The 16,328-nt window shown below is 41.7% G+C and overlaps 2 protein-coding genes and 1 pseudogene across 3 annotated transcripts; 2 read left to right on the forward strand and 1 right to left on the reverse strand.

Moving 5' to 3' along the window:
- Positions 1 to 28: 28 nt before the first annotated feature.
- Positions 29 to 1,683, reverse strand: LOC311113803 (uncharacterized protein). Its single transcript, XM_084189105.1, has 2 exons — positions 1,530 to 1,683; positions 29 to 1,287 (listed from the first exon to the last, which is right to left on the reverse strand). The coding sequence occupies exons 1-2, from the start codon at positions 1,600 to 1,602 to the stop codon at positions 275 to 277; spliced, it is 1,086 nt and encodes a 361-aa protein (XP_084045231.1). The 5' UTR covers positions 1,603 to 1,683; the 3' UTR covers positions 29 to 274.
- Positions 1,684 to 2,668: 985 nt separating this feature from the next.
- Positions 2,669 to 7,073, forward strand: LOC311113802 (nuclear pore complex protein Nup107-like). The gene is made up of 6 exons (XM_084189104.1): positions 2,669 to 2,798; positions 2,947 to 3,107; positions 3,222 to 3,348; positions 3,544 to 3,657; positions 3,814 to 3,981; positions 6,858 to 7,073. Exons 3-6 carry the CDS (start codon positions 3,328 to 3,330, stop codon positions 6,963 to 6,965), a joined length of 411 nt encoding a protein of 136 aa, XP_084045230.1. The 5' UTR covers positions 2,669 to 2,798; positions 2,947 to 3,107; positions 3,222 to 3,327; the 3' UTR covers positions 6,966 to 7,073.
- A 334-nt stretch (positions 7,074 to 7,407) lies between these two features.
- On the forward strand, positions 7,408 to 9,101 carry LOC311113805 (solute carrier family 35 member E3-like; annotated as a pseudogene). Its single transcript has 2 exons — positions 7,408 to 7,892; positions 8,875 to 9,101. The product of its transcript is annotated as a solute carrier family 35 member E3-like (transcript).
- The last annotated feature ends 7,227 nt before the right edge of the window (positions 9,102 to 16,328 follow it).

Below are 16,328 nucleotides of genomic sequence, written 5' to 3' on the forward strand. Positions count from 1 at the left end.
CGATGTTGTAAATGCTCTTACCAAAATCAAAAAGGATTGGAAGCAAACATATATTTAATAGTTCCATCAGTGCCATGACACATAAGCACATAACATGGTTAATAGTTGGATATTTTTACAATATATCACATTAGGTTCATTAATAGCTATGAAAAAGTTATTACCCTTAACAAAAACATACAGTATAACATTAGATCAATTAAATTACCAACAAAGTTAATTCATATTTACATTTTTTTGTACATACAATACAGTAATATAAAAGTACTTCTATTTACAGCCCATCTAGCTTACCCTGATAGTTCGACATGAGGCAGCAGATGGCCCACAGCTGATTCACTGAACCCACTGTGGAAAGAGGAACAAGCCCATCCCAGATATGGTACTCCTTCACCCTCCGTATGGCCCTCTCGACTAAAATCCTCAGCCGGGCGATGGCCTGGGTCTTAAGAGTGTCCTCCCTGCTGAGCTGAGGAGATTTTTTCAGTGGAGGGATGACGAGTGTTGCCCCCACTTCTGACAACATCCTCTCGATCAGGAAACCCTTGTCCGCCATTAATTCATCTCCGGGCTGAAGTAAATGCAAGATCTGACATTTCCGTGTTATTTCCATGTCGGAGATGGAGCCTGTGTAGAGCTTTGATACAAATGTGATAACACCACATGGAGCTACACCAATCAGCCCTTTAAAGGTGGTGTGATTTTTGTAGCTCGAAAAGGTTTCTGACTGTAGTGAGAGGGAGGATGGTGTTTCACAGCGGATCTCGGTGCAGTCTACTATAACTCTCACCTGAGGGCAGTAGAGCTTGAACTTATCAGGCATTGTGGCCTGCACCTGCTCTCTTGTCATCCACACCGGCAGTGAGCCAAGAACCTGGTAAAGGTAGCTAGTCCATGTTAAAATGATGCGGCTAACTGTGGACAGGCTGACCTCAAAGATGGTAGACAAGGTTTTCTCCTGAAGCCCAGCTGCAACACGACACAGAAACATAAATAGTTCATCAATAAGTGGAAGTTTTCGGTGAGGGCTAGGTGTCACATGTGCCGTTTGCTGTGCCTTAGACCAGTATACAAGCCGTGAAGCAGAGGGATAAACAGAATCCCAAAACACAGTGAAGACCTCCTTTGAGCTGAATCGTGTGTAGTAGCGATAGTCCTCATCTGTGACACAAAAATTAAAAAGGAGTGGATGCTGCTTCTTAACTGTCAGGTGCTGGATCTCAATTTCTAGGGACAACACTTGCAGCTCCAACTCTCGAATTCTTTGAGTAGCACTGTCCAGTTTACCTTAAGGGGAAGAAAAAGCATACATGTTGGTAGGTTAGTTATTACTCATCTATCCCATCCCATTTTCAATAAATAAAACTGAAGAAGCTTCTAAGATGGATGAGGTTTAAAACGCCAAGTCTTTTCACAGAGAGACCAGTTACTCCAAATCGTAGTATAAAATAGTATTTTTACTTAACTGCCATATACTTTTACTTTTTTTGCCAAACAGATACATGGTTACTCTTATTTGTAATACTAACCAGGAGAAGGACGGCAGGCATAGTCGTGATCGTTTGTCACTGCAGGCAAAGCACCCTCTGTGCTGTCAGGCATCTCATGATCAGAATCATCCAGGACAGCAACACCAAGACGCTTTCTTGCTCGCTGGTAAACTGACTCCCGAGCTTGTGAGCCGCCTCCTATATGTGTGAAATGAACCATATGCTTGTCATGATACATTTTGGTAATCACTTTTCAGTCCCTAAAATGACAAAATGTAGCAGCTATATTGCATCAGGATTAAATTATTAAACATTTTGTACAAGTAATATATTATTGGATTACAGTAGTATTACGTTTAACGCTGTCTACCTATCCTTACCCCAATCATTCCAGTGGAATCTAGACGGCACTGATCCCTGTTTAATACGGATCCGTCCACTGGCCGATGTGTATCTATCCTCAGGGGGAAAGTGCTGACTGCAAACAAAGAACGAAGAAGTCTCCCACGAAGAATCTTAAAACTTGGTCCCTCATCTCTCCTGATCGCCCTCACCCAACGGGCACGTATTTCTCCATCAACAGGGAAATCGTGAAAACTCAGATACGGGAATTTCTGTTTGTTGTTTGAACAAAATGGTACACTGCAATAGCATCTTCTCGAAGATTGTGCCATGCTTCGGTGTTGGATGGGATACTGTTGCGATACAGACACCGGGAGAAAAGAAACAGCTAAATTAACATTCAGCTTTGACCAGGAATCAATATTTATCTAGCTATCATGCACAACAGCATTTGAATAGGTGAGTTACTATACATTCATGAATAAACTAACTGCCTAACAAAGGGTTAGATAGCTAGCTAAGTAAACGTGTTACATTACAGCCAGGCAGCAATGTAACGCTACCTTTTAACGTTATCGGTATCTGGTACTAAGTTGTTGTTAGCTAACGTTAGCCCACTTTTAAGTAACTAAGGCAGTGAACAATTATGAATTAACAATAACGTTAGCAAGTTACAAACCATTGCATATACGTAAACATTATTACTCTTAACTTTACTAATTTAACTTAAACGTACCTTTTGGAATTTCTTCAAGTAGCTAGCTTGCTAGTTAGTGGTCAACAGTTGTATTTTCGTTGAGAAGTCTCAGGTTACGGGCGAACGGAAGTGAAGTTAACCTGCTACGCGGAAAGGCGGAAGTTAGATGACGTCATCGTGAAAAGGGCCTATTGATTGGCTGGTGTTTGACCCCGCCCAGAGAGCTGAGGCCCTCAAACAGAGCAACGCCATCATGAGGAAGTTCCTGGGTACGTTACACACACACTCACGGTTCTGAAACAGATCACATGCCCATACAAACATTGCATTGTATTGGCTACCTTTTGAAAATCTCCCTCTTTTTCAACCATGCTGTTGACCCATTGCTATCTCTCCTCTCTCTCTCATCTCCTCCAGCCTCTAAGAAACACGATGCAGCCAAGGAGGTGTTTGGTAAGGTCCCAGAGGACTCAATGAGGGAGATATACAGCCAGTGGGAGGAGCTAGGCCTGGACACGCCCCTTCCTGCAGAGGATGAGAACGCCATCAGGGAACACCTGTGTATCCGCGCTTACCTGGTGAGGGGACAAGCTCTCGCAGCACTGTGATTGACTCGTCTGTTTATTAAACGTTTTTAGAGGGGACTCCTGTAGTTGTATAAGGTGTGTGTGTGTGTGTGTTACCCCCCCCAGGAAGCTCATGAGGCGTTCAATGAGTGGTTCCATCACATGAACTCCCCCCCTCAGAAGCCCAGCCCCCCCGGCCCAGGCCAAGTTCACTGAGAAGGTGGCCTTCGAGATGAAGGAGAAGGAGTACCAGGTACACAATACACTCTGATCCCAGATCAGTCTCTGTGTTACGGTAGAACTGGTGAGGAGTTTTAATTTGTTAGTGTAACTGGTCCTGGATCAGACGAAGAACGCTAATGCTAGCAACGCTATTATTTAGCGTAACAGCCTATTGACTAAATTTAAAAAAAAAAGGTGTGTTAAAGTGTGACCTCCTCTCCTGTAGATGGAACACGACAACTGGACCGGCCGTCTGGAGGCTCTGACTGAAGACGTGAAGGAGAGAATCTACAACGTCCTGCTGTTTGTGGACGGGGGCTGGATGGTCGACGTCAGAGAGGTGTGTGTCTGTCTGTATCTGAGTATTACCGTTAGTGATTGGTGGCGTGAGGGCTCAGCGCTAGGTTAGCGTTTGAGCCTGTATTAGCTCTGTCTCCAGTACAACTGTGTTATTTCTAGGTACACATTATTACTTCTACCACTTGTTCTATTCCAGGATACGGAGGAGGACCCAGAGAGAGGCCACCAGATGGTGCTGCTCCGTAGACTCTGTCTGCCCATGATGTCCTTCCTGTTGCAGACAGTACTGCAGAGAACACAACGCCACCAGGAGAGTCTCAGACTGGCTGATATCATCGCCTCAGACCAACACCGCCTCTATGAGGTCTGTACTGTAGTCTAGAAATTATATTTCTATGGTCTGCGCTGGAGTCTGACCTGGGCTGAGGGCATCTCAATTCAGTCTACAGTGGCTTCATCCTCTCCCCTCTCTGTCTCCTTTCCTTTGTCTGCCACCATCTGCTTCTCAAGTCTACTGTGACTTCAAGGAAACACTATTGAGATTCACCTAATAGTCTAGTGTGGCTTCCTCTCTTCCACGTCATCTGACACCTGTCCAGTTCTTTCACATCAGTGCTGATGAAGCGTTATAGCTCAATACAATACAACACCATCTCACAGCATTATAGCTCAATACAACACCATCTCACAGCATTATAGCTCAATACAATATCAACACCATCTCACAGCATTATAGCTCAATACAACACCATCTCACAGCATTATAGCTCAATACAATATCAACACCATCTCACAGCGTTATAGCTCAATACAATATCAACACCATCTCACAGCATTATAGCTCAATACAATATCAACACCATCTCACAGCATTATAGCTCAATACAATATCAACACCATCTCACAGCATTATAGCTCAATACAATATCAACACCATCTCACAGCGTTATAGCTCAATACAATACAACACCATCTCACAGCATTATAGCTCAATACAATATCAACACCATCTCACAGCATTATAGCTCAATACAATATCAACACCATCTCACAGCATTATAGCTCAATACAATATCAACACCATCTCACAGCATTATAGCTCAATACAATATCAACACCATCTCACAGCATTATAGCTCAATACAATATCAACACCATCTCACAGCGTTATAGCTCAATACAACACCATCTCACAGCATTATAGCTCAATACAACACCATCTCACAGCATTATAGCTCAATACAACACCATCTCACAGCATTATAGCTCAATACAACACCATCTCACAGCATTATAGCTCAATACAACACCATCTCACAGCATTATAGCTCAATACAATATCAACACCATCTCACAGCGTTATAGCTCAATACAACACCATCTCACAGCATTATAGCTCAATACAATATCAACACCATCTCACAGCATTATAGCTCAATACAATATCAACACCATCTCACAGCATTATAGCTCAATACAATATCAACACCATCTCACAGCATTATAGCTCAATACAATATCAACACCATCTCACAGCATTATAGCTCAATACAACACCATCTCACAGCATTATAGCTCAATACAACACCATCTCACAGCATTATAGCTCAATACAACACCATCTCACAGCATTATAGCTCAATACAATATCAACACCATCTCACAGCGTTATAGCTCAATACAACACCATCTCACAGCGTTATAGCTCAATACAATATCAACACCATCTCACAGCATTATAGCTCAATACAATATCAACACCATCTCACAGCATTATAGCTCAATACAATACAACACCATCTCACAGCATTATAGCTCAATACAATATCAACACCATCTCACAGCATTATAGCTCAATACAATATCAACACCATCTCACAGCGTTATAGCTCAATACAATATCAACACCATCTCACAGCGTTATAGCTCAATACAATATCAACACCATCTCACAGCATTATAGCTCAATACAATATCAACACCATCTCACAGCATTATAGCTCAATACAACACCATCTCACAGCATTATAGCTCAATACAATATCAACACCATCTCACAGCGTTATAGCTCAATACAATATCAACACCATCTCACAGCGTTATAGCTCAATACAATATCAACACCATCTCACAGCGTTATAGCTCAATACAATATCAACACCATCTCACAGCATTATAGCTCAATACAATATCAACACCATCTCACAGCATTATAGCTCAATACAACACCATCTCACAGCATTATAGCTCAATACAATATCAACACCATCTCACAGCGTTATAGCTCAATACAACACCATCTCACAGCGTTATAGCTCAATACAATATCAACACCATCTCACAGCATTATAGCTCAATACAATATCAACACCATCTCACAGCGTTATAGCTCAATACAACACCATCTCACAGCGTTATAGCTCAATACAATATCAACACCATCTCACAGCATTATAGCTCAATACAATATCAACACCATCTCACAGCATTATAGCTCAATACAACACCATCTCACAGCATTATAGCTCAATACAATATCAACACCATCTCACAGCGTTATAGCTCAATACAACACCATCTCACAGCGTTATAGCTCAATACAATATCAACACCATCTCACAGCATTATAGCTCAATACAATATCAACACCATCTCACAGCGTTATAGCTCAATACAACACCATCTCACAGCGTTATAGCTCAATACAATATCAACACCATCTCACAGCATTATAGCTCAATACAATATCAACACCATCTCACAGCGTTATAGCTCAATACAACACCATCTCACAGCGTTATAGCTCAATACAACACCATCTCACAGCGTTATAGCTCAATACAACACCATCTCACAGCATTATAGCTCAATACAACACCATCTCACAGCATTATAGCTCAATACAATATCAACACCATCTCACAGCATTATAGCTCAATACAATATCAACACCATCTCACAGCATTATAGCTCAATACAATATCAACACCATCTCACAGCGTTATAGCTCAATACAATATCAACACCATCTCACAGCATTATAGCTCAATACAATATCAACACCATCTCACAGCATTATAGCTCAATACAACACCATCTCACAGCATTATAGCTCAATACAACACCATCTCACAGCATCTCTCCCTGTCACTGTATTGCTGTCTCCTCTTCCACTCTTCTACTTTCCCATCCTCTTCTTTTTGCTAACTATGTTCTGTCTCTTCTCTCTCTCTGTCTCAGGTGTTCTCCAAAGATGAGCTGAGGAAGTTCCTTCAGAAGATGAGGGAGTCGTCTCTTCTCTTATTGGATAAGAGTCTGGACCCGCTGGGGTACGAGATCCAACCATAAATACACCCCACCTGGACATTTGTTTTCTTTTCTTTTTTGTGTTCTTTTTATTTTTTTTGCCAAATTTTATGTAATGGAGTGAATGATTTTCTGCATTTTCGTATACAATAAAAGTGACTTGACTGAAATATTGTTTGTCTTTGGGCCGTGCACAGGCTGGATGCAAATCCGTATCTGAATCTAGAAGAGTATAAGGAAGGTTTGAGAGACCTTGTATATGTCTAGAATAAATAGTTTAGGTTATCGCCTTCAACTTTCCAAAGTCTCCACGGGGATGCGCTGTAGGGCACTGACGTGGCTAGTTCTCTTCGCAGAAAAAACGGAAGTAAAGGTCACTTCATCTGACGTCACTACTCCCGTTAAGTTGCAGCCAGGCTCTTTTTTTTTCCCTATATGATCAACATGCGATGGGAAAAGTATGAAAGCGTTGCACAACTGGCAGAGGGTAGACATTTTTACTTGAATTTGTTGGTTTACATTAGCAAGCTAGCTTCATACTATACAGTACTACTGAACCCTATAGGTAGATTTTACAGGACGGTTATCAAGAGGACCATGGCTAACCGACTTTCACACCTTTTCTCGAACAGCCGCCTCGTCATTGGATTATTGGCCAATTTTCTGTCGTCGATATGCATCGTTTTCATCAACAAATGGATCTATGTTCACTATGGCTTCCCAAACATGACTAACGCTGATCCATTTCGTGGTGACATGGCTTGGACTATGGGTATGCCAGAAGATGGACATATTTGCCACCAAAATTATCTGGCTCGCTCTCAGCTTCTGTGGCTTTCACCAATATGTCCTTACAAAACAACACCATTGGCACTTACCAGCTGGCCAAAGCGATGACAACTCCTGTGATCATTGTCATACAGACTGTGTTACAAGAAGACATTCTCCACCAAGATCAAATTGACTTTGGTATGTAGTGGTTACAATGTACCAATGCTGCTGCCTGCTACAATGTAGCTAGCATTCCATACAGAATGGTCAGATTGGCATTTATTGAGATGACTTTTTTTTGTTTAAAAATTAAATACTTTTCTAATTGTACAAACATATACCGAAGTTGAATTATACATTCAAAATGAACATTTAGCAAAGTACATAATCAAGCACACAGGTTTAAGAAAACAAACTTTTACAAACATCACAGAGGTCTTATATACATAAAATTAGACATATGTATGTTTCAAAGGTAGCAGTGAGTTTCCGGTCATGTTTGTTTTTAACCAATCTTAATGATTGCAAAAAAATATCAAGCTGTCTTTCAAAAATAAATAAGGGGGTAGCCTTCAAAAATCTGTATTTGTGTATGAAGAATTTGGTTAATACAAATACATTTTTGACCATCTTGGAATAAACCAAATTTGACGACCTATGTGAAATTGGCAATAATAATATAATTTGAAAATAATAAATCATAACCACCCAGAAATTGGTAATATGATCACAACTAAATAAATTATGTTCCGTAGTTCCAATGTCATTCCCACAAAAATGTACAGGGATTACGCTCTACAATGAATAGAGATGATCGATATACTGGAGGCAGCTCTGCAGAGTGGTCACTAGCTGGCAAAGTCAGAAAATCTCTGTGTCCAGTATGAAGGACATTAGAGGTACTTTCACGAGCAGATATCCATAGACTTCTAGTCATTGCGCTAATGCTAGTTAGCGACTTCCTTCAAACTGCATGCATTAGCCATACAAATGGTATCCAGGAGTTCATCTGACTCCGGGGAAGTAGATAAAGGGCCTCATTGCCAACATCCCGAAGTATCCCTTTAACCCTAACCACACACTAACCCTAATGCCTAACCCAAACTTTTTTCATGAATTTTTATGATTACAGTTACGGTAACGCTATTTACCTGATGTGTCTGTCTTTTCCCACTACTAGGTGCCCATAACATTAGGTGTGATCCTGAACTCCTACTATGATGTGAAGTTCAACCTCCTGGGGATGATCTTTGCCACACTAGGGGTGTTGGTCACCTCCCTCTATCAGGTGGTAAGTAGTGATGCTTTGAAGTGCACTTGGGACCTGGTGAACCCGGGATTCAACAAACATGGCTGTCTCCCAAATGGCACCCTATTCCCTATGAGCCCTGGTCAAAAGTAGTGCACTAGAAAGGGAATAGGGTGCTAGTTGCAATGCAGACATAGACTAGAACACGTTACTTATTCCTCTTAAAGGGGATTCCTCACCTTTCAGCATGACAATGCCCCTGTGCACAAAGTGAGGTCCATACAGAAATGGTTTGTCGAGATAGAACTTGACTGGCCTGCACAGAGCCCTGACCTCAACCCAATCGAACACCTTTGGGATTAATTGGAACACCGACTGCGAGCCAGGCCTAATCGCCTAACATCAGTGCCCGACCTCACTAATGCTCTTGTGGCTGAATGGAAGCAAATCCCCGCAGCAATGTTTCAACATCTAGTGGAAAGCCTTCCCAGAAGAATGGAGGCTGTTATAGCAGCAAATGGGGGACCAACTCCATGTTAATGCCCATGATTTTGGAATGAGATGCTTGACGAGCAGATATCCACATGCTTTTGGTCATGTAGTGTATCTTGGTAATTACTTAGCTGAGTGTTGGACCACTCTTCGTAGACCAGTTTCATACGCTAATGATACTGTCTGTGTGTGGTGATTCAGTACTGACTCTCAAAGGATCAGAGTGTTTGGTAAGGGGGGGGGGGCTGCTGATTTCAGGGGGGAAAAGTGCTGCTTCCTGGCCACCCCACTCCTGTTTCTGTGAGAGCATGGGGTCTACCTTTGTCTGTGTGACATGGCTGGGCGACAGGAGCCAGTCACTCCTTATCAGTGTCACATGGTCCAGAGCTTTGTCATACACCAACCCGCAGATTGTGTCTGTACATGTGCATGTGCAACAACCACTGTTTGTGATATATTATGTATATTATGTAAATGGTGTGTGTGTGTGTGTCACCATCTCATACTGAGAGATATGGGGTTGAGAGAAGCAGAGAAGAGCGAAAGGTAGTGAAATGGTTGCCTGACGAGAAAATGTGGGCCATTGTACAAAACAAAGTCATGAGCAATTGGATCGTCTCTAACCAATCAGAGTATACAAGCCAGTGACGTGATTTATGAATCATGTTGGCCCAACCTGTCGGTTTCTTGGACCAATCAGAATGGTCAGAATGTGATCGCTAGAAGACGTCGGAGAGGAAAACAAATCCAGACTCGTGGTAGAGAAGAAACGCAAGTGGGCGTGGCGTTGGGCCAGAGCCATGGTGGGTGGGTAGTCAGGCTAGCGAAATGGCTCTTTGATGGGAAAATGACCCAATCAAAGAGCCAGCATTACCAATGTTCTAGAGTAGAGTAGAAGATCTGTAGATCACAATGCTCCTTCAGCCACCCTACAGAGGCATATGTTCAGAATTCCTCTGGGACTCATGAAACTGTCCTTCAGGCTCATTGTATAAGCTGTTGTCTCTGGCCGCTGGGTTTCAGTGTCAAACTGCTCTAAAAGGCCGTGGCAGACTTGAAGGTCATGGTCATAATGAATGATAGAGACATCTAGTGGCCAAAAGGCCGTCTTAGCATGTGCAGCGCCATTGAGGGCTTCCATCATTTTAATGTAGTCAACTGGGTGGGACTTCCAGCTTCATTGGCTGATCCTTCCTGGTGACCCTGTTGGAGTCACGTCCAACCGGGTCATCAGGAGGGATCAGCCAATCGTGAAGAAGAAAATGTCCTACTTCAAAATGGAGATAGCCTCAATGGCACTTGCCATGCTGTCAAAGCCGCTATAATGGCACAGATACAAAGATGGTCACGACACATACATCATATCGACCTCTGCATCTTTGTGGACACAGGGAAGGTATTGCTGTTATCAGGTACAGAAGACACTCGCTGCAGATGTTGGCAAACACAATCATGGAACTGGCCTGATTTGGCATGGGAAAAAAAGAGAATATCTGAAAATTGTCCGAATCAGATCAATTAAAGTAAGTTACTGTAGTATGCCTCGTATGACTCATACACGACCACTGTTGACCTAAACAGGGTAGGTAAACACCTGATTGTGTGAAAGTCTAATGACTTCAATTGTGAGGTTTCATTAGGAGAAGTGTCCCAGTGTTGCTGGAGTTCAATAAATCAGAGAAATAAATGACCAATGTGATAATCTGTCCTGGAAAGGGCAGCTAAAAGATTTATCATCTGGTGTGCTTAGAGCACAAAGGCCATCTGATACATACTCACAGTCAAAGGCTGTCTCCTTTCAACTCACAGTCATTCCTGTCCATGTTGGCTGGTTTCACAGAATTCCAACCCTTTTTTATACCCTGAGGTCACAAGATGCACTGAGAAAATTAAAGATGTGATTTTGGAAAATGTTCAAATTTAGGATGGGCGATACGCTATTCACTAAATCTAAATCTCTACAACTGACTTTAGTATAAGGACCGATCAGGAATACATCAGAAGTGGGTCATACTCAAAATGTCACATTTAATGTCAGAACTATTTTTGGACTAATAAGTCAAATAACTGTTCACAACAAATAATGGAATGAGACAGATTCCTAGTTAATTTTTTCAGTATTTAGGCCATACAAATGTAAATAAATGTTTAACAGATTGTGTGGCAAGCAAATACAAATCAAGAAGTGGACCTTCTTGTTAAAATACTATAGTGACCTTAGTTCAACACCTGGCAACCAACTTTAAGAGATGATAGCCTCTTGGGGATGCTAAAAGAGGCATAATTCAGCCATAATCCAAGAGGAAGTTGTGTATCTCTTTACTGGAAGCATCCTCTAATCGTGCACTTTTTCAGTACAATGGGCCTCAGGATCACTTTTTCAGATATTTTTTTTTTTTTTATTTTTATTAAATTGAAGAGGGGAATCCGTTCAACATTTAAGTAAATGTGTATGGCCTTACTTTAAGAACCTATCTAGAATAAGAACGCTTCTGTGAAGGTGAGAAATAGTGACCATAATCCAATTGGACAGAAAATCCCAATCAACAGTTATCAGTCATTTGAGCGGCCAACATGTTGATTGTTTGACTCAGTGGTAGCCTAGGGCATCGCATCTTCTTCTTTGTATACTCTACATATATGAATAATATTTTTCTCCTTTACACTACAATCTATTAGTGGAAGATATAAACAGGGGGCGGTTGAGAGGGGGAGGAAAAGTGCTAGTTACACTGAACAAAAATATAAACGCAACATTCAACAATTTCAACGATTTTACTGAGTTACAGTTCATATAAGGAAATCAGTCAATTGAAATAAATTAATTAGGCCCTAATCTATGGATTTCACATGACTGGCAATACAGATATGCATCTGTTAGTCACAGATACCTTTTTTTTTAAAGGTAGGGGTGTGGATCAGAAAACAAGTCAGTATCTGGTGTGACCACCATTTGCCTCATGCAGCGCGACATCTCCTTCGCATAGAGTTGATCAGGCTGTTGATTGTGGCCTGTGGAATGTTGTCCCACTCCTTCTCAATGGCTGTGTGAAGTTGCTGGGGTTATGGTATGGGCAGGTATAAGCTACGGACAATGAACACAATTGCATTTTATCAATGGAAATTTGAATGCACAGAGATACCGTGACGAGATCCTGAGGCCCATTGTTGTGCCATTCATCTGCCGCAAAACCCTCATGTTTTAGCATGATAATGCACATCCCCATGTAGCAAGGATCTGTCCACAATTCCAAGAAGCTGAAAATGTCCCAGTTCTTCCATGGCCTGCATACTCACCATACATGTCACCCATCGAGCATGTTTGGGATGCTCTGGATTGACGTGTATGACAGCGTGTTCCAGTTCCTGCCAATATCCACCACAGGGCACTCTGTTCACAAACGTTGACATCAGCAAACCGTCTGCCCACACAGGCGCAATACACGCTGTCTGCCATCTGTCCGGTACAGTTGAAAACTGCACATTTTAGAGTGGCCTTTTATTGTTCCCAGCACAAGGTGCACCTGTGTAATGATCATGCTTTTTAATCTACTTCTTGATATGCCAAACCTGTCAGGTGGATGGATTATCTTGGCAAAAGAGAAATGCTCATTAAGAGGGACGTAAACAAATTTGTGCACACATTTTGAGATAAGCTTTTTGTGCATATTGAACATTTCCGGGGTCTTTTATTTCAGCTCATTAAACATGGGACCAACACTTTACATGTTGCGTTGATATTTTTGTTCAGTGTAGTTCCACCCCCGAGGGCGTTGCCCAGAGCAGGAGGGGGAAGTCACAAAAATGGCTACTTGTCACCACGGCTGACAGGACACATGCCGGAACGGTCAACTGCACATTGACATTTTGTGTAGCAGGCAGCAATAGAGAGCAACCCCAGGATAGAGGTGCACAGAGGGAGCTGACACAACTGTGGCCAGACACCGATGGACTGGGAGGACGTGCACTGAGAGGAAGGCTAATTGGAAAAACCACTGATGTATTGGGTCTGCAGGAGAAAAACAAAGGCATCTCTTTTGAGTGACAGCAAAATGCTTTTAATGCACAGAGAGCATTATGTTTCACTATTGAAAGATGATACAATTGTGAAATAAGTTGGCCCGTTGCTTTACCATATAGACTTTGAGCAAGCACCACTGATTATTTCAGGCAGCAGATAAGGCCTATGAAATCAATTTTAGTCAGACTGGGGAGAAATTGTGTTTGTATTACCCAGAGACTTTTTAATTGAACGTACAGTATAGTATCGCTGTTACATTTCTCAATTATGAAATGCCCCCAATATGTGAAAAACACATGAACTTTACAGATAAGCCTACACATCCAATTTGATTTTATTGGAGAATACCAGTAATTTGTTTGACATGATGTAGCCTTTAGTCTGCATAAAAAATGAGGGTCGTCAACTTATCATGGACCTCATGAGTTGCTTTTAGACAGGTGTGATTTGGCTCCACTCCGATGGGCATACAGAGGAACCATAAAACAAATTGCACCTCATTCTAAACTGTTAGAATAATGGGTCTGTTGTCAGTCGGATATAGCACATTATCAAACCCTCAGTAGAGTAATCCACTGAGCGGCTATCCTGAGCAATGTACTGATGATATCTTAATTGCCTGAAATCATTGACCATGAAGGGAGTATGAATCACTGGTGTCAATGTGTAAAGAATGTCCGTTTTCAGCTATGCCTAGTCTTCAACTCCTTAAGGTTAACAATGCATCTTTCCAGATAGTGAGTAATCGGAGGATTTCAGAGAAGCATATGAAATTCTGTGCAGTATGTGGGAGAGGAGCAAGAGGAGAGAGCCATAGTTGAGGTTAATCATTTGCAGCTTGGTGGAAATTCATTTGTAATTAAAAAGTAATGCATTTTCATGAATTCATTGGCATCAATGGCTTCATTACTCCTTTATAAAAGAGGTGACATGTTGAGGCCGAAGACCTTTGTTGTATTTTTTCAAAACACTACACACAATTCTCTACCTAAAACACAAAAATCTAACAGGAAGTGACTTGCTTTCCTTTTCCAAACACAACCAATCAAAATGCTACACTTATTCACCAGGTCAAACACACTCTCCTCACATGTTCAAACACTAATTGCTTAACTGATCACTAACCAATCACTGCTTTACTGTAGTATAGGACTGTTTTGAACAATGGATGCCAACAATGGACAGAGAGCAAGAGGAGTAGGAGGGAGAGAAAGGGGACAACAACGAGGACAAATTCAAAGACGAATAGTTGGAAGAGGAGGAGGAAGAGGAAGAGGAAGAAGAGGACGAGGGCAAAGAAGAGAAGGAAGGAGAGCCATCTCTGATGAGATTAGGGCAACACTTGTTGATCATGTGATCAACCACGGTTTGACCATGAGAGAGGCTGGACTGAGAGTCCAGCCCAACTTGAGTCGATTTACAGTGGCGTCCATAATTCGAACCTTCAGAAATGAGAACAGGTATGCAACTATCTAATGACTATTTTAGCATTAAAGTAATGTACTGTAAAATACGTATGACTGCATAGTATTGCATAAACATTTGTAACTCTAAGCCATCCATTTACTGCACTGCATTGAATGAATGAGGTTGGTTATCATGCTGTACTACATTTTTGTGTACATTGTTTACAGTTCCTATGCTGAACACATACTGTGTTTGAATTTTGTACAGAGTGGAAAGGCAAAGACATCATGGAGGACGAGGACGCTTGTTTACAGATGTACAGGAGACTGCAATTATAAATATGGTTTTGGCCAACAATGCAATTAGGATTTGAGAGATAAGAGAACATATCTTGAATAATGACACCATATTTAACAACATCAATGCTGTAAGCCTGTCGATCATACAACGCATCCTCCAACGGCACCAAGTGACGATTAAACAACTTTACAAGGTGCCATTTGAGAGAAACTCTGACAGAGTCAAGAATCTGCGAAATACGGGGTCCTCCATCACAATGCCATACTGGGTCCGTACAACACCGGCCATATGCTCACTTTTCTGGATGCAATTTACACAATGCTTGTCCCTGATCCAGATCAGGAGCCTGCTAGATTTGTGGTTATATGGGACAATGTTAGTTTTCACCGGGCTGTTCTGGTCCAAAACTGGTTTGCCACCCATCCACAATTTGTAGTTTTGTACCTACCCCCATATTCACCTTTTCTAAATCCCATAGAGGAATTCTTCTCAGCCTGGCGCTGGAAAGTGTATGATCGCCAACCCTATGCCCGCATGCTGCTTCTCCAGGCAATGGAGGACGCATGTGGGGACATAGAGGTTGCCTCTGTCCAAGGTTGGATACGCCATGCTAGGAGATACTTCCCTCGATGTTTGGCAAGAGAAAACGTATCTTGTGATGTGGACGAAGTATTGTGGCCAGACCCAGCCCGGAGAAGAGATGAAGCGTAGCTTAGCACTGGTGACTGCCCCCCCCTACCAATTCCTGGACTGCCCCCCCGGGACCCCACACACACAATTGTGTTCTTTACTGTATTCTAAAGAATATACTTTTGGTTTACATATGTTTATGGTTTTGTTGTATGCTACTGTATACAACAGTAATGTTTGGCCTAATAAATATTTTCTGTTTCTACATTGCATTGGTGTTTACAGTGTATTTGTTACCCCTCTCAGTAGATTACTTTCACTGTAGAACATTGTATTGAAATGTAGATATAAGCCTATGAAAGACCAAAGAGCTTTAGATTTAGAACAACAGTGTTTACATGGTATATCCAAAAATTTACTATTATGAAAGAAGTGTATGCCATTTAATGCAAATGCTTCATTCTGACATGTGTTTATGGCATTTTGAATGCAGTGTTACATTTTGAAGAAGATGTGAGGCATTTTGCATTTTGTG

Source organism: Coregonus lavaretus, assembly GCF_964263955.1.
Source record: "Coregonus lavaretus genome assembly, contig: HAP1_SCAFFOLD_4050, whole genome shotgun sequence".
Taxonomy (NCBI): Eukaryota; Metazoa; Chordata; class Actinopteri; order Salmoniformes; family Salmonidae; genus Coregonus; species Coregonus lavaretus.

What these genes read in the sequence shown, in the direction of transcription:
- LOC311113803 (XM_084189105.1), bottom strand. Translation starts at nt 1,602, where the DNA reads ATGCCTGACAGCACAGAGGGTGCTTTGCCTGCAGTGACAAACGATCAC. An exon ending in TGCCTGCCGTCCTTCTCCTG is followed by an intron (nt 1,288 to 1,529) that starts GTTAGTATTACA and finishes CTTCCCCTTAAG; the next exon opens with GTAAACTGGACAGTGCTACT.
- LOC311113802 (XM_084189104.1), top strand. Translation starts at nt 3,328, where the DNA reads ATGAAGGAGAAGGAGTACCAG. An exon ending in TGAAGGAGAAGGAGTACCAG is followed by an intron (nt 3,349 to 3,543) that starts GTACACAATACA and finishes CCTCTCCTGTAG; the next exon opens with ATGGAACACGACAACTGGAC. An exon ending in GGATGGTCGACGTCAGAGAG is followed by an intron (nt 3,658 to 3,813) that starts GTGTGTGTCTGT and finishes GTTCTATTCCAG; the next exon opens with GATACGGAGGAGGACCCAGA.